Raw genomic sequence first — 24,956 nt, forward strand, 5'->3', positions numbered from 1 at the left:
GCCATGTTGGACTTTTTAATCTTTCCTTCTTTTCTCCTGCCTCTCCTCGTGCAGACATCTAATAAGACCTGAACACTCTGGTCAAGGATGAAGAGGACACGTCCTCCCAGAATGCCAGCAAAGCTGCTTTGATCGCCGCTGCTCCCCCGGGACATCTCAAAAAGAAGGTAAATGCACGGCAATAAGCGGGTTTGGATTTGGTAGCCAGCAATCATCCAATAGTCAATATATTTGCATATCTTGTGCTGTGCAATACAGTAGGACTCTCATATCTGTGGGATTGGTATCCACAAGTTCACCTATCCATGGTCTGGGAATATATTAAAAATATGACATAAAAAACCAGAAAATACATATTTCAATGAATTCCCAGAACTGGCCACTAGAGGGAGCCAGAGACCATGCTATGTATGAGGTTCTTTATTATCCGCGACTTTTGGCCTCCCATGTAGGGCAGCAGTCCCGAACGGTGGGGGAGAGCTGATGCCGGCACTGACACATATGCATGTGCCCTAAGCAGCTGTCGGGAGGGGAATGTGTGTGGGGAGGAGGGAGGTCTGTCTACGCTGCCCAGTCCGGCTCAGGACATGGACCGGCACTGGGCTGATAGGGAGAGATACAGTGGACCCTTGACTTACAGAATTAATCCATATTGGAACGGTGGCTGCAGGTCAAAAAGTCTGTAGGTCAAGTCTCCATTGACCTACAGTGCATTGAAAACTGATTAATCCCGTAACAGGCTGTTTTTGTTCCATTTTGGTTTTTTTTCTGGTCTGTAAGTCAATTCTCAGTCTGCATGTCAAACCTAAATTTTGCGGCCAGAGAAGTCTGTAATTCAAAAAGTCTGTAAGTCAAGCCGTCTGTAAGTCAAGGGTCCACTGTAATGATACTGTATTTGAACAGAGTTATTACTACCAACTGTATCAATAAACTTGAGAATCTCTCTTATGTACTAATATCTTATGTAGCTGTACCAATATTGTATCTATGCTCTGTATCTATATCACAACAAATGAACCTCATCCCAAATGTATTTTATATTTGTACTCCTGCTATCTTTTGCATTTCTGCAATGCCTAGAATGTATGCCCTCCCAAATGGTCACATTCATTAGATGTTTTACAAACTGGATTTAGTGAGGATTTTAGAACTTTCTTTTTTGCTATAGAGCTGTCATGACCTTCCCTGACCCACATGCTCCATGTAGCTGCTACCCAGCAAAATAAAGGGTTTTGACTAGAACACAGTCCATCTAAAGAGAAAGAAACCCTCCGCGTGACAAGGTGGATAAAGTGCTACTCAGCTTAATTTCGGAAACCTTTTATAAGCAAACAGCTTGGACTTCTGGCTCTAGGCCTGCCCGTCATCGGCATACAACCCCCGACAGATTAACGAGCAGGAATTTATCCATGGACGGAGTTCATGGCTCTCCATCCTGCTGTTCACAATGAGATCCATGAGACTGGTGGTCATCCAACCTTAAAAACTTCCAGTTAAGGGCCCTGATTACCCTCCTTTTGATTGGTTGGCCATTCTACTTCCAAACCACTTTTGCCATCAGGAAGTTCTTCATAATATTGAGTTAGAATCTCCGTATCTTGTAATGTGAATCCACTGGCTTGGGTTCTTTCCTCTGGAATTGTGGAAAACAAAATTACTCTCTTTTCCATGTTGTGTGTGTATGTGGCTTATCAGAGGGGAAAAAAGGAGAAGATGCTAAATTTGGGGGTGTCTCCTGATAAGGAAGTTGAATATTTAATATTTAATAGGTTGTTTTTTAAAATGATCAACCTGGGATTAACTCAGGAGATCTGCATGTGGATAAAGGATTTTCTGACAGATAGGCCACAGTCAGTAAGGATGGGATCTCACCATTCTTCTACCCTGGTACTAAGTACAGGAGCTCCCCAGGGCTGTGTGCTAAGTCCCTTCCTCTATTCCCTGTACACACATGATTGTACCCCACTGTATAACACCAATGCAATTATTAAATCTGCGGATGATACCACAGTGGTGGGGCTCATAAATAAGAACAATGAGTCTGCTTATAGAAAGGAAGTACAAAGGTTGATACTTTGGTGTAAAGAAAAATCATCTCACACTTAACATCAAAAAACCTAAAGAACTCATAATTGATTTTAGGAGGAAGAGAAATGTACATTTACCACTGAACAGTGGACCCTCGACTTACAGACTTTTCGAGTTACAGATTTCTCTGACTGCAGAATTTAGATTCGACTTGCAGCCAGAGAATCGACTTACAGACCAGAAAAAAAACAAAATGGAATAAAAATAGAATAAAAACCACTCGTTATGGGATTAATCGGTTTTCAGTGCATTGTAGGTCAATGGAGATTCGACTTACAGACTTTTCGACTTGCAGCCACCATTCCAATACGGATTAATTCCTTAAGTAGAGGGTCCACTGTACATAAACGGTGAGGAAGTGGAGAGAGTTGGTAGTTTTAAATCTCTGGGTACTTAAATCTCAGAGGACCTCTCATGGACTATAAATGCCAACATGCTAATCAAGAAGGCACAGAAGAGGCTGTATTTCCTGAGAATGCTCAGCAAGTTAAATTTATCTCAGCATTTTACTTCTGTCCTACTGTCGCAGCACCATTGAGAGTGTCCTAACCTATGGCATTCTGGCATGGTTTGGTAGTAGCTCTGTAGCGGACAAAAAAGCTCTACAGAGAACCATTACAATTGCCCAGAATATCATCGGGCTCCAGCTACCAACCCTGGATGACATCTTCACATCCCGCTGTCTGAGGAAGTCACACAGCATCCTGAGAGACTCTTCCCATCCTGCTTATAACTTTTTTGAACTGTTACCGTCTGGCAGAAGATATAGAACAATTAAGACTCGGACCACACATTTTCTCAATAGTTTTTATCCCAGAGCTATAATTGCAATTAATAATGAGCTTAAAGACCACCAGTAGTGAATAATTAGTTGGACTGTGTTACTTGGCCTGCGGTGTAGATGTTTGTATTTTTAGTGGGGGACTTTTAGTGGGTGGGGAGTGTTTTGGGAATTTTATGTTTGTGCATGTGTCTGGTCTCTGGGTGTCTGTGAATTTCGTTGTATGGGTATACTGTGTATATTATTATTATTATTATTATTATTATTATTATTATTATTATTATTATTATTATTATTATTATTATTATTATTATTATTATTATTATTATTATTATTATTATTATTATTATTATTATTATTATTATTATTATTATTATTATTATTATTAATGTTTTATGGCTCTGAAATGGAAATAACTGCATTGGATTCCCATAGTAAAAGAAAAAGTGGAGAAAGTATGTTTCTTGTTTCAGGAAGCTGCAAGGAGGGATAGAATAAGAGAGAAAATGAAAGAATCCAATCAAAGTTGATAACTTTGCCTTCAGTACTCAAGGGAATGCTAATAGACATGCTGGATAAATGGGTAATAATGACCCCCCCAACTAACTTACTTAAATTATTTCTGTGCCGCTTTTCTCCCCAAAAGAATCCAATCAATCATACCCAAAAAAGGTCACATTTCCAAAACTGGATCAGACCCCTCTGATTATGTGTCTCGGCACTATTGCACATAGGACAGTGGGTGCATCAGAACAGATGCTGTGGGAATGTTTGCAGCTTGTATGGTGACTGAGGTGGATCTTGAAACTTTGTGGTTCTTCTCTTGAAGCAGGGGACCAGCTGAGATGGTTCCTGCCCAAGGTAGAGCAGGAAAGGGCACTCCCTCAGGTCCACACCAAGGCGGGACAAGTTGTTTTGGTGCCTGTTGAGGCAGGAAATCCCCAGAGGCGACACTCCTTGTGACAGTGCAAATACAAGAACAGCAAAGTAAATGAGGGAGCCACTAGACAGAAGGTTGTCCTCTGTTGGTGTGTGGTTTTCTATAACGCAACTTGGCACTTTATGCCAGCAGCAAGAATTGTTGTTATTCTCTGGACATGTTTAAGTCCTCTTTGCAAGTGTCACAGCAGAAAATCAAATACATTTATCCTTGTAGTACATCACACCTTCCTGGCATTATCCTTCCCAGCTCCCTCTTTTTTTATTGTTGTTCAGTCTACAAAGTGACATAGCGCCGCACGGACACTTCTGAATTACAGCTGCATCACTTTTCTGACATAGCCCCAAACTGGCAACTTTTTATAATTAAAATAATTGATTAAAAATATTAAGAGGTGCCAGTCTTAGCCTGAAGACTACTGTGTGATCACGAGGTGCCCAGACACTGCTCCAAAGGGCCAATATAGGCAATCATGGAATCCAGAAAGTGAAACAAACAAATAAAAAGCTCTGCCGGTAAAAGAAGATGTGGCAAAAAAAAATTATGGAAAAAGAATAGGTCTGCTCACAGTTAGGTCTATATTGTGTAGTTCACGGGGGGAAAACCATCAAAATAGTGGGAAATTCCAGCACCAATAGCAGGACAAATGTCCATCTAATCACATCCTAGGACGATGTTGTTTCATGACACTTCAGAGCTGTTGTCCCCGGCAGCTCCATCCCCTTGCCTGGCGGTGGAGCCGGCCCTGACTTTTAAGACTTCTTCTGTTGGAGTTGAGAGGACATCAGTAGGATTGGAGGCAACCCTTTCCTCCCACACACTCCATGGACTCTCGGAAATAGACAAACTGCGGGGGGGGGGGGGACAGACGGACGGATGCCGTTTTAGTAAAGTAGGAACATTGCATTCCTCCTTGGAAAGTGAATCTGTTCAAGAAGGGATGGTGGGGAAAGGCCTAGATGCCTTGAAAAGATTGGACCTATTTCTGGAGGAAAAGTCCATCGCAGGTTACAGGCCACGATGGGGATGTACCATCTCCAGGCTTAAAAGGAAGGGACCTCCAAATGCCAGATGCAGGGGAGGGGGATCAGGAGACAAGGAATCTCATTGTCTCGCGTGCTCCCAGGGGCATCTGGGGGATACAGGAAGCTGGAGTAGATGGGCCCTTGGCCTGATCCAGCAGGACTCTTCTTAATTCTCTCTCACACTAAGGCTGCTTAGAAAGGCTTGTCCTAACGCAGAATTTTCTAAGGACGGCTAAAGGAAGGTTTCCACCCCTGGAGTTCTCATCTCTCAGAAAAAGGTAAAGGTAAAGGTTCCCCTTCTTGACAATTGTTGTCCAGTCGTGTTCGACTCTAGGGGGCCGTGCTCATCCCCGTTTCCAAGCCATCTTACGACTGCTGGTCTTCTGACCCTGCAGCACAGGCTTCTGCGGTTTAGCCCACAGCGCCACCACGTCCCTTCATCTCTCAGAGGATAGGTGCAAAAAGTATAACCATGACAAGAGGGCAAAAGAAGGGAATTTACGTTTAAGGTATTCCCAAGCGTGATGGCAAACCTGATGTCTAACATTCATAGAGAAAAGGGGACAGCCAGCTAGCCTTTTTCTTTATGAATTGTATGAACTGAAAGCCAGCTCTTCTTGAAGCATCTACCCGGGGCTTAAGTTCTTTGTACTCTTTCTTTGCTTACGTTGATTTATGGTTTTGGCACGCTTTTTTAAAAACCAAAGATGAGGAAGGGGTGATGTCTTTGCTTAGATTACTAAAATATCCCAAACAGAAGCTAGCTTTTGAGTCCCGCAGGAGTCTTCACCAGGCTGGGTGTTAAACAGCAGAAGGTGACACGTTAGAAACACAAAAGTGATCCAGATCGTGGCCAGACTAAAATATATGTATGCACATACACAAAAGGCAAATGAGTCATGATTCTGATTGGTTTCATAGATATATATTAATTCTGAAACAATGTGTTATTCTGCTTGTTAACAGGTATGGTCATTTCTCTCTGTACATGTTTGTATGTGTGTCAGACACAGATCTCATACTGTACATATGACACATGTGTTGCTCTCTATGGCAACTCTCTCTTCTCATTTCAGCTTCCGTTTGCACCTTCTCTTGGAGTCCCGCTTCAAGTTTGCAAGATACTGCTCATCCAGCAGGATATCTCCCAAGGCACACCTCCGGCCCCACACCTCATGCAGAAAGCTCTCCAGTTGTTCTTCCGTGGAGGCCAGCTGATGGGCATAAGCTTGCTGGATGTGGTTCCCGGGAAGGAAATAGGAAAAAACATTTGTTCTTTTGTCCTTTCATTCATTCATTTCACTTGTATACTGCGCTGGCCAGTTTACAACCAGAATTAAACTCACATGAAGTAAATAAATAAATATAGTATGAAACAAGCACAATGTATAATCAATTAAAAAACACTCAAATAAATTAATAAAAACCAAACAATGGAGGACAGGCAATCTAAAAATAGTTATATTACGTTAAGAAAGGATGATCTCAAAGGCTTCAGTATACAGCTCCTAGTCTTGAGCATCCTCCTCAAGGTAGTAAGGGAGGACGCCGGGTGTAGCTTCACTATCATGGCCCCATTCCAGAGGGGCCCCATTCCTGTTTCTCTTTGATAGCTTCCTATCCTCCTTCGGTGTGGCGAACCAAAAGGGCATGACCATGGAAACTGTCTTTGGACAAACACTGGCTCTCTATGGCTTGGAAACGGGGATGAGCCCAGACACGACTGGACTTCAAGGGGAACCTTTACCTGAGGTTAGAACCAGGACTCTTCCCTCTCCACTGGGAAGAGGTCTTTTATGAAGCTAAGGGCTCTTGATTGGCCATTCAAGACCAAGACCACTCCACATTTATTTATTTGTATGCCACTTTTCTCCCCCTAGGAGACCCTTTGTGTCCTTGAAATCCTTTGTACTCGGTTCTTGCTGGGAAAATCCCTCCTAACCCTCCCCCAGTTATTGTGAGAATGAGGGTTTTGTTCAGAAGGACCAAGGAAGCCCACGTGTGGCGGCCGGTGATGTCACTGCTTGTGCTGCCCAAATTGGTCCCAGTGCCCCAGCCCTGGCACCTTGGCAACCTTGGAGGCTGCCCAGCTGGAGCCTGTTTTCCCCGTTTCCACAAGCGGAGCTGATGCTGGGACACCCCCTTGACCCGCCTGTCCTCCACAAGCACCCTCTCCGGGGAATAGAAGGAGCTGCCTTCTATGAAGTCAGACCCCTTGGTCCACTTCGGCCAGTGTTGTCAACTCTGGCTGGCAGCCGGGGCTCTCCGGAACGCAGACTTTCCAAGCCCTCCCTGAGGACACCTTGTACGTCCCTGGGGGTGGATGGGGGCGCGCGGGTTTTCTGTGTCTCCCATTCAAATATCCACCAGGCCTGCCCTGACTTTGCTTTCCATGCTGATTCTCGCTCACCTTCCCTAAGGCCTCACACTCAGCCTCTGGCTCCCTTGCACACAGATCCTCCTGCTTGACACTGAGGCAGCGGAGGGCATGGAAAGCAAAGATCCAGGTGGCACAGATGCCGCTGAGCAGGGCCACCGTGGCGACCCAGCTGCTGGCTGATTCCCAGGTGCCATACGGATACCGCAGCTGTGGCTCGCGAGGGCCCTTCGGAGTGGCCTCTTGGCTGCTGGGGCTCAGCAGAAGAAGGACCCAGACTAGGAGCAGGCTGGCCATCGCTGGCTGTGGCTTTCCCATCACCCCCGAGGCCTGCTTGCCTGCCTGGCCAGAAAGCTGCTCTCCATTGATAGAGCTCGGCGTCCTCCTCAGAGCTGCCATTGGTGGGTGGCCAGGGACACATCGCCGAACGGGGAGACCCGTGTCTGCAAAGAAGAGGAGGGGAGAAGGCACCCATTTGCATAAAAAGGAATAGTCTTTTTAAAAATATATTTATTTCAAGGGTAAAGGGAAATAACTCAGGATAGCAGGTATCATGCTGTACATTATCACATATTATCTGTACTTAAACATATCATTACATTAAAGACTTTCGTGTCTGTTAGTTGCCTGTATAATTCCAACTCGTGTTATTTGACTATTTTGTATTAGAAATTGGCTTTCAGGTTGTGGAATGGATCCAGTTACATATAGGGTCCCATTTTTCAGAATGGTCTTTTCAAAGTTTCTGTTAGTATGGCCATCTCCGCCACTTCCATAATGTTTTCCACTAGTTCTTCATGATTTGGTGTTTCGGTTTTCTTCCATTTCCGGGCATATATTACAGTGGTGCCTTGCATTACGATGTTAATTCGTTCCAGCGAAATCGCTGTAAAATGAAAACGTAATGCGATTTTTAAAAGCCCATAGAAACGCATTAAAACCCAATTTATGTGTTCCTAGGGGCTTGAAACTCACTGTCTGGTGCAGATCCTCCATAGCAGCGAGGAATCCATGCCAGAAAAGAGCGGGTGGCCATATTGTTTACCCGGCGGCCATTTTGAAACCACCGATCAGCTGGCCGAAAATCATCACAGGGAACTGATCATCGCAAAGTGAAATTCCCCCATAGGGAACATTGTTTTGCGATCGCTTTTGCAATCGCAAAAACATCAATGTCTAGCGATTTCGTCGTCAAACGGAGCGCCTGTTAAGCGAGGCACCGCTGTATTCTGGCTGCAGTTATTATATGTATCACCAAATGGCTCTCTCTCCTATCTAAACTCTCCGGTAGCATATTTAATAAGAATAATTCTGGTTTAAATAGTATATTACATAGCAGAATTTTCTGTAAACATTCATGTATTAGTATCCAATAATTTTTTTGTTTCACTACTGTGAAGGAGAAATAGGGAAGAGAGAAAAAGAACAGAGTGAGCCGTCCCCATTGGAGAAAGAGGGAGAGAAAAGAGAGAGAGAGAGAAATAATAGAAAAGGAAGAGTTGATCGTTTTGCGATAATCGGTTAGCGATCATCGCAAAGTGAAACAAGCTCATAGGGAACATTGTTTTGCGACCACTTTTGTGATCACAAAAACTTCATCGTGATGCGATTTCATCGTTTTACGAAGCGATCGTAAAGCGAGGCACCACTGTATCTATATATGGGCTAGAATACAACTGGAATCTATATATATCTTGTAGAATGGAATATTCCAATTACTATGTGCAGTTGCAGAATTAGGAAGGAATTACAGTACATCTCATCTGAGTGGAGTCTGTGGTCGGGTGATGTATGTCTCAAGTTTGATGAGCAGCTTCAGTGATAGCTCCTTCAGTCCTGGGAGCTGTCTGATCTGGTCACCCAGGAGCCCAAAAGCAGTGTGAGGCCAGTGGCACTTAGGGATGCTGTACTGGTGTATGGGATATTCTGGAGGAAGGGAAGGGTTTAGCAAGAAATGCTCAACTGAAACTGGTGATTGAAAGTAGTTATTACTTGTTGAGTAGGAAGTATTGTGACACATATCAGAGGCTGATTGTAGACCAGGGAAAAAATTTATTTTAATTTTTATTGGCTGCCTGCTTGTGTAAGTTTTGCACAAGTTGCCAAGGTTAATGGCAGGAGATTCATGAGCTGCCAGGATGCATCTCAGTTGTGCATCCAAGTACATAATCGGGCGCACAATTGAAAAGGAACCGCTGGATAGCTCTGTGGTTTAGGCATCCAGCTGTGAAAGTAGAAGTTGGGAGTTTGATTTCCCCACTGTGCCTCCTTGACAGGGTCTGGACTCGATGATGATCCGTTGGGCCCCTTCCAGCAATGCAGCTCCGTGATGATGATGATGACAAGGGACCCCAACAACTTGCCAATGAGCCACAATTAGCCTAGCAAGTTATACAAACCTTACACAAACAACAATGGGATTCTGGGATTAATTTATTTTTGGAACTGGAACTTGCAAAGATTTTTTCAAAAGCTACATCTCCCAGAATTAACTGGCCTTGCTGGCTTGGGGAAGACTCTGAAAGATACAGTCGGAAAAAAGTAATTTTTCCAAGCCCTGGCAGTCTGTCAACAGTTTCGAAAGAGTGCCATTTGGACGGGGGCAGTGCTGCAGACCTACCGTGGAGTAGTGGACAGGCTGTCATCCTAGGACTTAGGAGATCTGAGTTTGAATCCCTGATCAGCCAACTGAAATTCACTGGGGATGATGGTGGCAATAGTAAACCATTCCTTGACCGTATCACCCCCTTCAGAAACCCTCTTAGGGTCACTATAAGCCGGACATGACTAGACAACAACACATAAACAGAATATGAATTAAGCCTCACCGCAACTGAGACAATTCTCATCAATCCTCAAGGTTAGTGTGTATGTGCTGAGTGTCAGACTGTTACTGTTGTTCTGTGCCTCTGATTTATGGCCACCCATTGGTTAACGGCTTCCCAAAAGTCCACTCCTTAACAGATCTCCTCAGTTCTTGCAAACTCAAGCCTGTGGAGTCAATCCATCTTCTGTTTGATCTTCCTCTTTTCCTGCTTCCTTAATCTTCCCAAATATGTATTTTGCAGGAGACTCGGGAAGGATTCAGGAATATGTTAGCGGGCATTTTGGAGGCAAGAATACCACATGCTACTTGTAAGCTAACAGGACCATCACTTACCCATGAGATTGAAAGATGCCACTTATTTAATATTCCGTGCGGGCTCTGGGACTGTATAGAGTACAGAGTCCATACCAGTGTTTTCAGCCATTGGCTGGCCATATCTACTGGACCTCAGTTCCCAGAATCCCTTAAAATTGGACACACTGATTGGGACTTTTAAGTCCAAACAACAGCAGCAGCAGCAGCAGCAGCAGCAGCAGCAGCAGCAGCAGCAACAACAACAACAACAACAACAACAACAACAACAACAACACAGAAACCTGGATTATTTTGAAAACCACTTGAGAATATGAAGGAACTAGAAAATCATCAAGTATAAGGATGTGTCGCTGAAGACCAAAATCAAGATCTTGTATTTCCAGTCACCATGTATGGGCGTGAAAACTGGACAATAAAGAAAGCTGAAGGGAAAAATAATTTGCTTTAAATTTATTTATTTATTTATTTATTGGACTTATATACCGCCCCATAGCGCTACAAGCACTCACCGGACGGTTTACAATTTTTAATTATACAGGCTACACATTGGTGCTGGAGGAGAGTTTTACAGATACCCTGGACTGCCAGAAAGATCAAGAAGTGAGTCCTAGATAAAACCAAGCCTGAACTATCTCTGGAGGCAAAAATGTTGAAACTGAAGATGTCCTATTTTGGGCACCTCATGAGAAGGCAGGATTCTATGGGGGGGGGACCCAATAATGCTGGGGAAGTTGGAAGGCAGCAGGAAAAGAGGAAGACCAAATAAAGCGAGCCACAGGCTTGAGTTTGCAAGAACTGATCTGTTAAGAACAGGGCATTTGCAAGAGCTGATCTGTTAAGGACAGGACGTTTGCAAGAGCTGATCTGTTAAGGACAGATCACTCATTCATAGAGTCACCGTAAGGTGGAGATGATTTGACAGCACATAACAACAACAACAACAACAACAGCGTGATGCAGTGGTGGGGAAAATCTGGTCCTCCAGATGCTCAACTTCTGGAAGCCCCAGAAGGGGGTGAAAGAGTCCTCCTGAACCTGATCATTGCCAAAGGGTTCTTCAGCTCGCCATCAGAGGATAAGGCTACTAGGGGAACGAGTATCCCTCCAGATGTTGTTGAACTCCATTGCCCGGAAGCCCCATCTAGCCTGGCCGGTGGGGCAATGGGAGTTTTCGTTTCTTCCAAGGAGTCCTCAGCTGCTGCCCTGGTCTTAAGCCACTTCTACCAATATTAGATCTACGGCGGCCGCGTTCACCTTTACTATTTTCGTATCTCTACGATAATCCCGGCGTCAAGGGCGTGACGTTGCTTCGGATGTGCTGCGCTCGCGCCCTGCGCCGGCCGGAAAAGGCGGAGTCTGAGGGCAAAAGGGCGGGGATGAGATGAGACAGATGAACGGGAGGGAAGGAGGGAGGTGGAGAGCCGGCCAAAGGGCACCAATCAGCTCCCGGGTGGGCGTGGCGGCGCGGGCTATATAAGGGAGGCGTCGGGGCGCCGCGTGCTGTGCTGGGGCCGTTCAGTTGGCGGCCGGGTGGTGTTTCGGGATAGCTGCGCGCGTCTGAACCCGGATTTTCCTCCCCTTGCTTTCCCTCGCCCGCAGCGGGACACGGCTCGGCCATGTTCAGCTGGGTGAGCCGGGACGCGCGGCGGCGCAAGGAGCCCGAGCTGTTCCGCACCGTCTCGGAAGGGCTGAAGCAGCTCTACGCCGGCAAGCTGCTGCCGCTGGAGGAGCATTACCGCTTCCACGAGTTCCACTCGCCGGCGCTGGAGCCCGCCGACTGGGAGAGCAAGCCCATGGTGCTGCTGGTGGGCCAGTACAGCACCGGCAAGACCACCTTCATCCGCCACCTGCTGGAGCAGGACTTCCCCGGCATTCTGGCTTTACCTGATGCTTCTTCCACAATCTGGAAGCAATGAAAATGTTTTTGGGTTTCCTTGAAGGTGACAGGGTGGAGAAGAAGGATTCTGAAGACCTCAGAGTCTAGGATGCTTTGTAGGAGAGAGTAACAGCCTTTCACTTACTCAGGTTGTAAAGAGATAGCAGTGCTTCAAGCCCCTTTGCCTCTCCTCGTTGCTAACCCCTGTACAAGCCCCATGTTGCAGTCTTGCAGATTCTTTTGTTGTGGCTTGCTTTATGGCTTGTCTTGAATGGGAATTAACGCTTAACTCAGCCAGTTCTGTCTTAACCTTTACTTGCCCTTTGGTCTAGTAGTGCTTTCTACTCACATCCTGCAAGGATCGCAATCCCACTGGGATCCTGGTGGCCAGATGGGGTTTGGGGGGGGCAGGATGTTCAGGATACCACTTCCACAATGATCTTTAGGAGAACATTGTAGGATTGTGGTGGTGATGGTGTCCATAATCGAAACTGATTTCCATGCTGCTTTTTTGAGGAGGAGAGTTTGGGAGGAAAAGCTGTCAGTCTGTATCAGGAGCTGATACAGCCAAAGTTAGGTTGGTCCAGGACATCCTTTTTTAAGCTCGCCTTTCAGGTGTTGCACAAGGTTGCATCAATACCAAATGAGTGTGTGTGTGTGTCCTGGATTTTATGAGTGATTTTATGAGCCTCATTTCTTGTCCCTACTGAGATTCAAGAGGTTCCTTGAAACAAGGGATTCACACAAAAAGAAGGGAGATTTAGACTCAATGTTAGAAAGAAATTCCTAATAGTAAGAGTTATTTGACCGTGAAATAGACTGCCTTGCAAGGTGGTTGACTTTCCTGCAAGGTTTCTTTTTATTACTATTAGACATTGGATGAATCTGTTGTGGAACGCTTGAGCTGTGGATTTTCTTTCTTTCCCTGAGGGTTGGACTAGATGATCTCTTGGAGACCTCCCAGCTTTACAGCCCTGTGATTCTGTGGTAGGTTAAACTCGACAGCTATCATATGGGGCGTTGTCTCCTATTCTTGCTTTGCTTAGCTTTCTGACTGGGAGAGATGGTGCTGTCTCTTTTAAACTCTCGCATGTGTTGTGTTTCAGCTGTCCTTCTACCTATAATGATCCTTCATCAGAGTACTGAAGGAAGGTTTCAGTGCTAATTCTTGATGGAAAAGCTCAGTTGAAATGGCATAGATAACACAGTAATAATATGACAGCTGCAGAGTTGGAAGGGACCCCGATGGGTCATCAAGTCCAGTCCCTGTTCAGGAGGCCCAGCGGGGAATCGAACTCCCAACCTCTGGTTTCACAGCCAGATACCTCAACCACTGAGCTGCCCAGCAGTTCAGCTCTTTCCCAGCTAAGTTCAGGGTCATTGTGAGTGCAAAATAGGAAGAAATAGGGTAAAAGCCACAAGAGGTCTTGAACTCCTTGGGGAAAAAAATAAGGCCGGAGGTAAATGTAACGCATCAGAGCCGCTTTAAGCATTTGTCAGAACTTAAAGACAAATGAACCTATTATAGCAGTGGTCCCCAACCTTTGGCCTCCAGATGTTCTTGGACTACAGCTCCCAGAAGCCTTCACCACCACTTCTGCTGGCCAGGATTTCTGGGAGTTGATGTCCAACAATAACTGGAGGCCCAAGGTTGGAGAACACTGTATTATAGCAGGGGCGTGAGTTCCTGTGTCAGAATACAGATTTGAATCTGGGTCTTAAACCATCACTCCGTCCTCTGTGCCATACTGGCTCCCACTAAGATAGCTATCCCATTAGAAATGGTCACAAATAGATATATGTAAGAGAATTTGGTGGCATTTAAAGTATGCTGCACTTGTGTCCTGAGAGGAAATGTTCTCATTTCTGGGAGGAGCAGCCAAGAGCACTTTCCTTTAAACACAATAAATAAATAAGTGCCCTTTTGGCCGAGAGGACTGACCTCTCTGGAGGAAGCTTCTCCAGCCCACCTCATGTTAAAAGTGTCTGAATGTAACTTGGAAATCCGTGGCTGGCATAGGAAGGACTCCATGCTACTGCGCCCTGCGTCTTTTCTTGCCCCGTCAAAGCAGGATTCCTGTGCCAGGAAGCCATACCCTTCAGGCGGTCAGAAGCCCTGCTTTTCCAGTCTTGAGAAGGGGCCTGTCTCATGCAGGATGGATCACAGCATGCCATTCCTGCTAAGTGCCTGGTCAGTTGGTCTAGGCAACTAAGAATAGCTTTCTCCTGGCCTTCTCCCATCTCTCCTTCCTCAGCCCGTCTTTGATCACAGCCTGTTTGGCGTGGTGCCTTAGACTGTCATTTCTCTAGCCTTAGGCTCACACTAGTACCCTTCGAACTTCATTTATGTTCTGCTTTTTTCGCCAGTCAGCTCAAGTCATGATACATAACTGCACGATTTTTGCTTTTTTTCCCCAGTCATATCCGCACAACCTCCCTGTGACGTGGGCCAGGCTGAGGGCCCAAAATCACCCAGATAGCTTCATAACTGAGTGGGGGAATACAGTGGTGCCTCGCTAGACAGTTACCCCGCATGACAATTTTTTCGCTAGACACTGACTTTTTGCGATCGCTATAGCGATTCGCAAAACAGTGATTCCTATGGGGGAATTTCACTGGACAATGTTTGGTCCCTGCTTCGCAAACCGATTTTCGCTAGACGATTTTGACAGCTCCCTCCGCACTCACAAAACAGGTGTTTTAGGGATCTAAGCTTCGCAAGACAGCTATCTAAACAGCTGATCGGCAGTTCACAAAGCGGCTTTCCTATGGCTGATCTTCACTAGACGACGATTCTTCCCCATTGGAACACATTAAACAGATTTCAATGCATTCCAATGGGGATATGCTTTTCGCTAGACAATGATTTCGCTAAACAGCGATTTCAGTGGAACGGATTATTATCATCTAGCGAGGCACCACTGTATAAGCTAGGGATGTGACAAACACTTGCAAATTTTGTTGTGCAGAATGAAAGAGGGTGTCTTGAGATGTGGAGCCACCCCATCAAATGAAAGGAACTGTTGCAACATTTTCCATTTTTGCTGGATAGCTCAGTGATTTCGGTAAATGAAGTTTTGCCTCTCTGATCCCAGTCCGGGATTCTAAGCCAGGTACTTCACGCTGACTCCAAAGGCGGATGTGGAAGCTGGAATTGGCTTGAGCCCTGCAATTTCATAAGCTTCCTTCATCCCGACAGGCATAGTTTGATGTTTGTATTTTTAGTCGGGGATTTTTTAGTGGGTGGGGAGTGTTTTGGGAATTTTATGCGTGTGCATGTGTCTGGTCTCTGGGTGTCTGTGAATTTCGTTGTATGGGTATACTGTGTATATACTTACAATGACAATAAATTATTATTATTGTGATGAACTTGTTTATGAAAGTTAAATAGTAAATCACTATTTTATTTTATAGGTACAAAGTTAGTCTGGAAAAATCCTTTTGATTTCTGGGTGTGAGTTAGAGAGGTAAAATTTCCAAGGACGGTTTCTTTTGCAGTTCGCAAACTCTGTGCAGCTCAAGGTGACCTTTATCTTGTAACCAAGCAACTATCTTAGCCCAGAAGGAGCAAGGACATAACTCTTTATTTAAGATTCATGGGAAGGAGAAGAGAAAAGAATTCCAGCATGAGAGGAGAGGAGGTTTTCCAGCACGGAGAGAGTTAGAAGATGGACGTCAGAAGAACTTTATTTTTGAAAAGGACAGTAAGACTGACTTCTACCTAATAGAATCTACAGTTTTGTTGAAAATGTAGTTTTATTGGAATTGGAGTGAAGGTCAGCCTTCCTCTAATTATAATAGTTAGTGGTTTGTTATTTTCATTTTTTATAGAGGAATTCTGTCTTTTGGTGATGGCTGGGGTTGGAAATAATTGATTATGGAAATATGTCTTGTTTTGCTTTCTTAAACAAATTTCTTTCTTATCTTTATATTTTTCTAATAAAATATAAAAATGCTAAATGTCTGGAAGTTGGCTTCTTGGATAGACCATAAGCACAATAGTTAATTGGCTTATTTAGATTGATGTGCTCAATACGGCCACGTTTACTTAATGCTACCATTTGGGTCCTACATATTAAAGAGTGCTACGAAGATTAGATTCCCTAGAACTCCTGTAAGTGTTTTTGTTCTTTCTTAAATCGGGTCAGACTTGGGAGAAAGAGTGTTCAGCTGCCCTAGGGTAAAATTAATGGACCCGGTTTTGCCTGGTAAAGGAGCTGATCATTCCGGACCCTCTCTGTCTCGTGTAAAAGCAGTTTCTTAGGAAACTTGGCTTTTACGACTATTATTATTATTATTATTATTATTATTATTATTATTATTATTATTATTATTATTATTATTATTATTATTGTAATAGAGGTGATCCCCCATTATTGGTGGGACAGAAGGAAAATCTCTCTCACTGATTCAATGGTCTGCATAGAATCCCACCCTTCGCCACTTTTCTCCTGGGCTGCTAAGCAGGAAATTCTGCTGATTACTGATAAGGCTCTACTTGACCCTAATAACCAAGAAATCAGGATATTAGTGCTTAGTAAACTTTTTTAAAGTTCTCCACCCAGACTCATAAGAATGCACATTTGGTTGTTTGTTTCAGGCCTTTGGTTTATAAGCTGTTTACGAATGAGTCAGTTCATTTGGTATGTCTTAAAGCTCATTTGGAACGGGTTGTAGGGTTGACAGAATACTGTTCTCCTGCCCTCCTGTCCCCAAGATCTTGAGGCTGGTTTCCCTGAAGGTGGAATGGAGTTCCTTGTGTGGACAGAGAAAGAAAAACCAAAATATTATAGCACTTCAAAGACCCACAATTTTATTTCAGTTTGAACTTTCATGGACCAGAATCTTCTTCAGATGGTGAAATGAATCCCAGACAAAACTTTTAAACGTAAGCTGAGGGGCGCCGTCCGCCCGTCCTCAGAGGGGAGAGCCCGCATAGCCTAGCACAGGAGGGTGGCCTAAGTTGAGGCTCGCCTGATGCCACTGGGCTGCTAGTCCCATCCCCCTCATAGGCCAATGCATCGAGGAGCTCCAGTCCAGCAGCCTTTGGAAGACCACAAGCCGGCTGTCCCTGCCTTGGGGCTAGCAGATTAGACAAAGACTGAGACGCTTTGGGTTCAAACTGCCGGAAGCGACCCAGGTGGCTTAACCCGCTTTGCAGAGTCTTGCTGCTAAGGAACATGGCAAGCTGCTCGGAGCACTTTGGAGAAAAAGCTTGATAAAGAACTTAGTAAATGAACCAGCAATCTCTGTCTGGCTGACCTTGGGTCCGGGAAAGGCCTCATTCTGCTTCAGCTTGATTCTCATCTCTGTGTATCTGGAGCAGCTGCCGATCTGTAGCAAAGGGCTGGAGGAGGCCTCCTGTTCTCGGCAGGCAGATGCGTCCGCTTCCTCCTGAGTGAGCGGGAGAAGATCAGGGTGTTTCTAAACAGAGCGAGCCTACGGCTGTGGCAAGAATGATGGGGGGTTCCAGCCCTACCTGAATGGGTCAGACCGCGACTCCCACCCATCGCAGCCGGCTGGGATGGATTAATCCGGAAGGGCCTGGAGTTGGGGGGGGAGCGGGGTATATGGCTTTGGGTCAGCCCCACATGGACATACCTTTGGAACGGGATGGCGCAGAGCCATTCCCCTCCGAGAAATCCTCATAATAAAACAGGACACCGCTCAGCTGCAGGAGCTTGTGCACGAATGGCGGAGGCTGGTGGATGTCAACAGGTAGGTCCTGCTCAGGGTCCTTCACCGCTTCGTCACAATAGTCCAGCCTGAGGAGGGGGGTGGGGAAACAGACAGTGAGGATGGCAAGGCGGCAACAGCTCAGCTGGGAAGCAGGGGGACTGGCCAGTTCCAAAGCAGCCCTTCTTTGCTGACTGGCTAAGCTTCCCTTCTCAGCACCATCGTAACCCCTTCTCAAGAAGGATTGTAGCTCTTGAGTAGGGAACCCCTGATCCTCCAGATAGGATTGAACTGCAACTCTCAGCAGTGCTGAAGAGAGCTTGGAAGTGCCTCTTCCTAGAGAGGCAGACAGCCTCTTTGAAATACTACAAATTTCATTTGCCTCTGCTTTTGTGGGACTGCAGTCATTTCTTCAGGTGCACAGACTCTGGCCTCAGTGGCCTCTACTCAGCCCCTCCTAGCCTTGACTGCAATGCTTCCCAACCTTGCGTAACCCACATATTCTTGGACTACAGCACTCAGAAATCCTGGCCAGCACAGCAAGGGGTGAAAAGGCTTCTGAGAGTTTTAGCCCAAGAACATCTGGGGACCCAGATGCTGGGAATCGGTGCTTTACAGAGACCACGTTCTCTGCATTTCAAGAAGGAGGCTCCAGCAGAAGAAAACTTGCTCAACCTTCCATATGCCACAAAAGCTTTTTGTTGGAGGTACAAACAACAAATTAGGTGAAAGTCATTCCTTTTTCTTGTGGCTGTCCTGGAACAAGGAACAACTTTAGCTCTTGTGGGAGGGGGATTGTAACTTTTTAATGACTTATAATCGCAAGATTTTGGTCTCACTGGCTAAAAAAAATCCTGTTGCTTAGCATTGTATGTTGCACTAGAGTAGGCCCTTGGGATCACTGAGGATTTGCTGAGTCAACTGTTCAATTGATTCAAATGGTCCTCCTCTAGTTGCAATTGAGGTAAAAGTTGAGCAGGAAAGTGCTTGGAACTATCATAGCTGAATATAACCCAGCAGTGCAAAGTGGATGCAAAAAGGCTATTTTAGGATGCATTAATAGAAGTATAGCCTTCAAATCCTGTGAGGTTGTAGTCCCCCTCTATTCAGCACTGGTTAGGCCTCATCTTGAATACCGTGTCCAGTTCTGGACACCACACTTCAAGAAGGATGCCAACCAACTGGAACAAATTCAGAGGAGGGCAACAAGGATGATCAGAAGACTGGAATTCAAGTCCCAGGAGGAAAGGCTGAAAGAATTGGGTATGTTTAGCCTTAAGAAAAGAAGACCAAGGGGAGATAGGATAGCACTTTTCGAATACTTGAAAGGCTGTCGTACAGAAGAGGGGCAGGATCTGTTCTCAGTCATCCCAGAGTGCAGGACATGTAATAATGGGCTCAAGGTATAGGAAGCCAGATTTTTGGCTGTAACCTCCTGTTAGAGCAGTACAAGAATGGAACCAATTACCTCTGGAGGTGGTGAGTGCTCCGACTCTGGAGTCGCTGAAGAGGAAACTGGACAGTTACCTGTTAGATACACTTTGATTTGGATTCCTGCATTGAGCACGGGGTTGGATCCACCAGCTTTATCAGCCTTTCCATTATTCTACGATTTAGGCGGCACACACAACTCCATCCTCCAAAATACTCTACAACAATGACAAATATTAATGGACTTAAAAAAAAAAAACTTGGGAAAATAATACTTCTAGGAGGTCTCTTTCTCCTCTAAAACAAGACATCTTGCTTTACCCTTTTAGCCCAAATCTGGTTTGTGAAAAATAAAGGAAACTTTCTGGGTTTTTATGTGTTTCTTTTTAAACGTTCTGGTTACTTCTTGCTGGCCTAGAAGGGCTTATGCGCGTGTATTAAAGGGCCTGAAAAAAATGGATCCCTAGAGACTGGCCAGGCTTGGTCTGGACGATCAGCGGAGGGCCTGCTATGGCCATGCCAGGCAGCAGCCTATTTTGCCTAAGGGTAGGGCCAGGCAGGGGTTGGCAAGCGCCTGGCCTGCGTCAAGGGGAGCCGCTCCGTCCCTTTCCCCCTCCCTGCCACTCACCGGTTTTGATAGTTTGTGCAAACATCTCAAGACCCTCCAGGGGCTGGGGAGTATCCAGGGGCTCTTCGGTCTGCTCCTTCAGGCACTCCTGTGCCAGCTGCATGCTTGTGGTCATGCATGATGCCCAGCTTTGCGACTCCAAGCCAGAGGCAGCTGCAGAAGCACAAGGGGGTGGGGGAAGAAAGGGTCACTAATTGGGGGGGGGGGGGAGAAACAGAGACAGGTGCCAAAGCCGAATAGGCTCCTCCTCCTGGAGGGGGTAAAGCAACAGAGGCCACGCCACCACTATTACCACTGCTCTCATCAGAACAGAGAAAGTTGCCTAAGGCAAAGTCTTACGAAAAGATTGGGGGGGAGGCAGTCAACTCACCCCCCCCCGACCTCACCCTACAGCTGCCCAGAGGGACCCGCACCGGTGTAAGGCTCTCTCCAGAACAGGTTATTTCTATATCAACGGGCTCCAAGGGGTCCTTGACGCCAAGAAAGCAGGGAGGGGGCCAAGCTGAGAAATTGCCGCTGGCCCAAGACTCCTTTTCCAACACAAGCTCACCTCTGAGGACTCTGAAAACAGCTAAATCTTCGGAAAACCAGAAGCAGCCTCGAGATATGGGGCTGCTGCCGCCCCTTCAGTAGATAGGATGATGCTGGCACCACTATCATCACATCTGTGGGGCAGGGGCAGGCAGCCCCCCCCCCAAGTGCATGGAGGAGAAGGGCTGCTTTGTTTCCTGGTTTAGGTGGTGGGAAAATCTAAGAGGCTCTCAGGCTGCCTTTAGCTGACTCAGACAGTTTGACCATCTGGTTTAGCAGAGTTTAAATCAGTTAGATTTTAGATTGCCAGGACTTGAGCTTCAGAAGACCCAGGCAGCACAAGTTATAATCAAAACCCAGCTTTGGGAATCATTGGTCTAAACTAGATGTTCCCAACAACTCCCAGAAATCCTGGCCAGCACAGCTCCTGGCGAAGCCTTCTAGCGAGTTTTTTACACCAAGAACATCTGGGGACCTAAGGCTGCAAACCCCCGCCTTGGCAGCAGCTCTGCAGAATTTAGACAAAGGCTTTTTCCCCAGCCCTGCCAGAAGATGCCAGGGGACTGAAACTGGACCTTCTGGTATCCAAGGCTAGTGCTTGACATCTGAGATCCAGACCCTTCCCTTAGCCAACAAACTCCTACGGTGAATGTGCAGGCAGTTCTCTGGGCTTGCTAATAATATTCTCAGGGTTCACCAAAGCAGTAGCAAAAATTCAACCTGCAGGAACTGAACCCCTTCTACCTGGCTCTCCTTCCCCTTCCTGGGACCCCAAGCGCCCCCACTCAAAACCAGCGTGCCAGCTCTTCCACCTTCCACTCACCACTCCGGTACTTGGGCCGGCACGTGATCTGCAGGCCGCTCACTTCCACCGTGCAGTTCTCCGTCACCAAGGCAGACCAGGGGATGGTTATGGCAATGCTGTCGATGAAGCCATCGATGATTTCCAGGGGGGCTCCGACAGATTCCAGAAATTCATTCACAGACTGTAAGGGCAAAGGGACAGTGCTGGGGTCAGCCTGGCAGGAGCGAAAACAGGCAACATCACCCCAACATCAATTGTGTTAGGAAGGCTGTCCTCTGAGAGACACTTTGCTGTGGGAGGAAAGGGGAGATGGGCGTGCAGCAGTAGTGGAGCAACTGGAGACCCACAGCTGCCAAATGTCCATCCACCAAACAGCAGATATCCTCGCTATCCCCATATAGTGTAACGTTACCTATTGTGCTGCCATCAAGATGACCACTGTGTACCATCAAGCTGGAGCTGTATTTCCAAATATTTGAAAGGCTGTCCCACAGAGGGGCAAGATTTGTTCTCGGTCATCCCATAGTGTAAGACACGCAACAAATGGGCTCAAGTTCCAGGAAGCCAGATTTCGGTTGAATATCAGGAAAAACTTGCTAAGTATTAGAGCAGTATGAAAATGGAACCAGTAACTTCGGGGGTTGTTGAGTGCTCCAACACTGGAGGCATTCACGAAAAAGTTAGATCATCACCTGGCAGATCTGCTTTGACGGTATTCCTGCGTTGAGCAGGGGGTTGGACTGGATGACCTTGTAGGCCCCTTCCAACTTCATTTTTCTACGATTGAATGAAAACAGCCATAATAGAGTTTTCAGAATGAGTAGGATATTGAAGGAGTGGTTTTACAAGTTTTTTAAATGTAAGTCCCCTCCCATTAGTTTCCATAGCTGAGGAAGGATTCAGACTGAGGTTTCCTCAAGTCCATCTCTCTACCCACTACATCACACTGGGTATCCAAAAGTACAACTCCCACAATCCCCCTCCCCAGTAGGAGATAGGAAGAGGGCATTATCTGCTTGCTCTGTGCTTTGTTGCCAGAATGAGCCCCGGATTGATCTAATTTACCCTGCGGGACACAGTTCAAGACTTAGACTTTGGAACTCGCTGCCACAGGAGACTAGGCTGGCCTGTTCCCCCACCACCACCAAACTCTCCCAGATAGGCAAAGACCTCGTTTTCCTCTCTAGGAAGACCTTTGGCATGGAGCTGGGTTTTAAAATGAAGGGCATTTTCTTCCCTTTTTTTTCACCTTTTTTCCATGTGTTTACATATTTGGAAAGTATTTGCCTTTTATTCCAATATTATTGTGGCTAGCTGTCTCAGATGATGCTTTGGGCAGAAACACTGCATGGAACACAAATTAGACAAATATCAAGTGCACGCGTGTTTCCAGAGAGTCAAGAGTAGGAGCAGAGAGACTTGGTCACGAAGAGAGATCAAAAGGCGAGGGAAGGAACGGATCTGCGCTGCTTACTGGCTTATTTCTGTCATGGGTAGATTCGCATCCCACATTTCTCCAATCAACGGGAAGCGAGAGACCCAGCTCTCCTCCTCTCCGCTTCCTCCTCTAAAGAATCCTCGGAGGCAGGTCAGGTTTCTGAGACAACCCTGAGCTTCCACGGCTCAGCAGTTCCATGTACCTGGATCCCCTTGGCTTGCCATCCACAGGTTGAACCCATAGGACACACCCTACCTCCCCAACGCAATCCAGATAACCAAGCCCAGATGGCTCACCTACTGACCTAATTCGCCTGGCAGTAGAGAAGTCCTGATTTCACCCACCACCCATCCACCCCTGGCTTTCCTGGAGGGAAGGGAGGCTTGGAATCTGGCACCAGGATGAACCCAGCTGGGCCAGTGAAGCACCCTATAGCTGAAGCGGGGGGGGGGGTAGGATTTACTACAGGCAGGAACAGACACCCACTGATTTTTTTCCCATCTTATACAATCATTTAATTAATTAATTGTTATAAAATTTTTAGAACTTGTTATTCTTATGTTGTAAGCCGCCTAGAGTGGTCGAAATGACTAGACAGGCGGGGTATAAATACAATAAATAAAAAAAAAATAAAATTTACACACACACACACCCCAGCAGGAGCAAGATCAGCTAAATGGCACAAAGCTGGGCATGACCAGGTAACAAGGGCAAGGGCCACAATGCCTGGGTCCATTTTGGGAGCTGTAGTTCCCGAAACGAGTTGTATGTGTGTGTGTGTGTTTTCTTTTAAGTTCTAGCACAAAGGCACCCATTCTTTTGTTTGCTGCCCGCATCCCTCCCCGGTTCATAAAAACACAGCCGGGGCCTTCCCAGCCAAGGGGCAGCAATACTGGTTACCAGTTCAGGCCAGGGTCTGAAAGGCAGGGGGTCGAATCCCTCCCCTCCCAACCTTGGGGGGGGGAGGGCCTCGATCCAGGTCCACGTTTCTCGCAGCCTAACCTGCCTCGCAGGGCTGTTGGGAGGATCCGCAAGGGCCAGACCGCCCCTTCTTCCCTTCCCTGGGTCTGACCTACTCCACAGGGCTGTTGGTGGGAACGACACCGTGGGGGGGGGGAGGGTTTAATTCCTCACACAGACTGGGCGGATTGGGGGGGGCAGGCAGCCCTGGAGGCCCCGTTGAGCTCTTTGGAAAGAAAGGAGGAGAAGGCGAGGCCCCGGAAGGAAAGGAGAGGACCGAGGAGGCCGCCCACAGGCGCGCTTTACCGGTGGGATTTCCGCCTGCCTCACTAAGCTTCTATCCCCCGAAAGGAGAAAGCCAAAGAGCCCCAGCCGCTCCTCCAGGAAGTGGCCCAAGTAATGCTGCAGCAGGTACCGGCAAGCCCGCTTCTTGATCGAGCTCGACCACGGGAAGAACCACCGCGACATGGCGGCCGGCCTGCCCGCCCGCAGCCTTCCTTGGCCGGCTGGCCCCTTCACTCGACGCCCGGGCTCCGCGACTGGCTTCTTTTCCCCACCTAGGCCCGACCCCGCTGTCATCTGGGCGCGCTCATTGGCCGCGTCGCTCCTCTGCGCTTTTTCTGATTGGTCCTCGGAGCGGAAGGGGCGGGTGACGTAGGAGAAACGGGGCGGTGTGAAGCGACGGAGAGGAAAGAAAACCCAGAAGCCTCCAGGCGGGGCGTGAAATAAGTCTCCCTGCAGGAGGTCCCTTGAGCGCGAAATAAGTCCCGCAGACGTCGGTCAGTAAAGAGAGGCGCTAAGAAGTCCTGCTAGTAGAGCAGAGATTTCCGGGTTTCGTTCGGAGCGGCTCGCCTTTCGTCTCTAAAGCGGGGAGGAAACCTGCCCCGCACAGATCAAGGAAGGAACTTCTCTTAACTTGGGTGTTTGTTTTTTTCAAATATTTCGAAATGACAGCCTGGAAATGTTGCTTTTCTAGGCCGCAATTCGCACAACCCTCACAGCCTCTTGGCTGGGGCTTTCTGGGAGTCTGTTTCTTGGCACCATTCAAAGTGCTGGCTTCAACCTACGTATAAAACTGGGAATAACTGGGGTCCAGTCTGTCTCAAGGGCCACCCCTCCCTTTATGAGCCTGCTCGGGTGTTGGGATCAACAAGAGAGGCCTTTCTCTCTGTTCCTCCATCTTCACAGGTGCAATTTGGGGGGGAGACCCGAGAGGGCCTTCTCTGTGGCTGCTCCTTTAGACTTTGGAACTCCCTGC

The 24,956-nt window shown here is 46.8% G+C and overlaps 2 protein-coding genes across 2 annotated transcripts in view; both read right to left on the minus strand.

Annotated features, from left to right (window-relative positions):
* LOC144584853 (uncharacterized) overlaps positions 1-10,529 on the minus strand; it is an 11,100-nt gene extending 571 nt beyond the window's left edge. The window contains exons 1-2 of the mRNA XM_078382019.1: positions 7,245-10,529; positions 1-6,066 (exon numbers count right to left, since the gene is read on the minus strand). The exon at positions 1-6,066 is cut by the window's left edge and continues 571 nt beyond it. Coding sequence (XP_078238145.1) covers positions 5,902-6,066; positions 7,245-7,610 — 531 coding nt within the window. The 5' untranslated portion in view covers positions 7,611-10,529 and the 3' untranslated portion in view covers positions 1-5,901. The remainder of the gene's footprint in view (positions 6,067-7,244) is intronic.
* Positions 10,530-17,016: 6,487 nt separating this feature from the next.
* On the minus strand, positions 17,017-24,389 carry LOC110090504 (autophagy-related protein 2 homolog A-like). Its single transcript, XM_072983760.2, has 7 exons — positions 24,114-24,389; positions 21,993-22,077; positions 21,319-21,481; positions 19,965-20,117; positions 19,433-19,554; positions 17,831-17,994; positions 17,017-17,623 (listed from the first exon to the last, which is right to left on the minus strand). Exons 1-5 carry the CDS (start codon positions 24,275-24,277, stop codon positions 19,436-19,438), a joined length of 684 nt encoding a protein of 227 aa, XP_072839861.2. The 5' UTR covers positions 24,278-24,389; the 3' UTR covers positions 17,017-17,623; positions 17,831-17,994; positions 19,433-19,435.
* Between the last annotated feature and the right edge of the window lie 567 nt (positions 24,390-24,956).

Source organism: Pogona vitticeps, chromosome 15, assembly GCF_051106095.1.
Source record: "Pogona vitticeps strain Pit_001003342236 chromosome 15, PviZW2.1, whole genome shotgun sequence".
NCBI lineage: Eukaryota > Metazoa > Chordata > Lepidosauria > Squamata > Agamidae > Pogona > Pogona vitticeps.

What these genes read in the sequence shown, in the direction of transcription:
- LOC110090504 (XM_072983760.2), bottom strand. Translation starts at nt 24,277, where the DNA reads ATGACAGCGGGGTCGGGCCTAGGTGGGGAAAAGAAGCCAGTCGCGGAG. An exon ending in CGTCAAAGCAGATCTGCCAG is followed by an intron (nt 21,482 to 21,992) that starts GTGATGATCTAA and finishes TTGCCCTTACAG; the next exon opens with TCTGTGAATGAATTTCTGGA. An exon ending in TGCACAAACTATCAAAACCG is followed by an intron (nt 19,555 to 19,964) that starts GTGAGTGGCAGG and finishes TCATTGTTGTAG; the next exon opens with AGTATTTTGGAGGATGGAGT.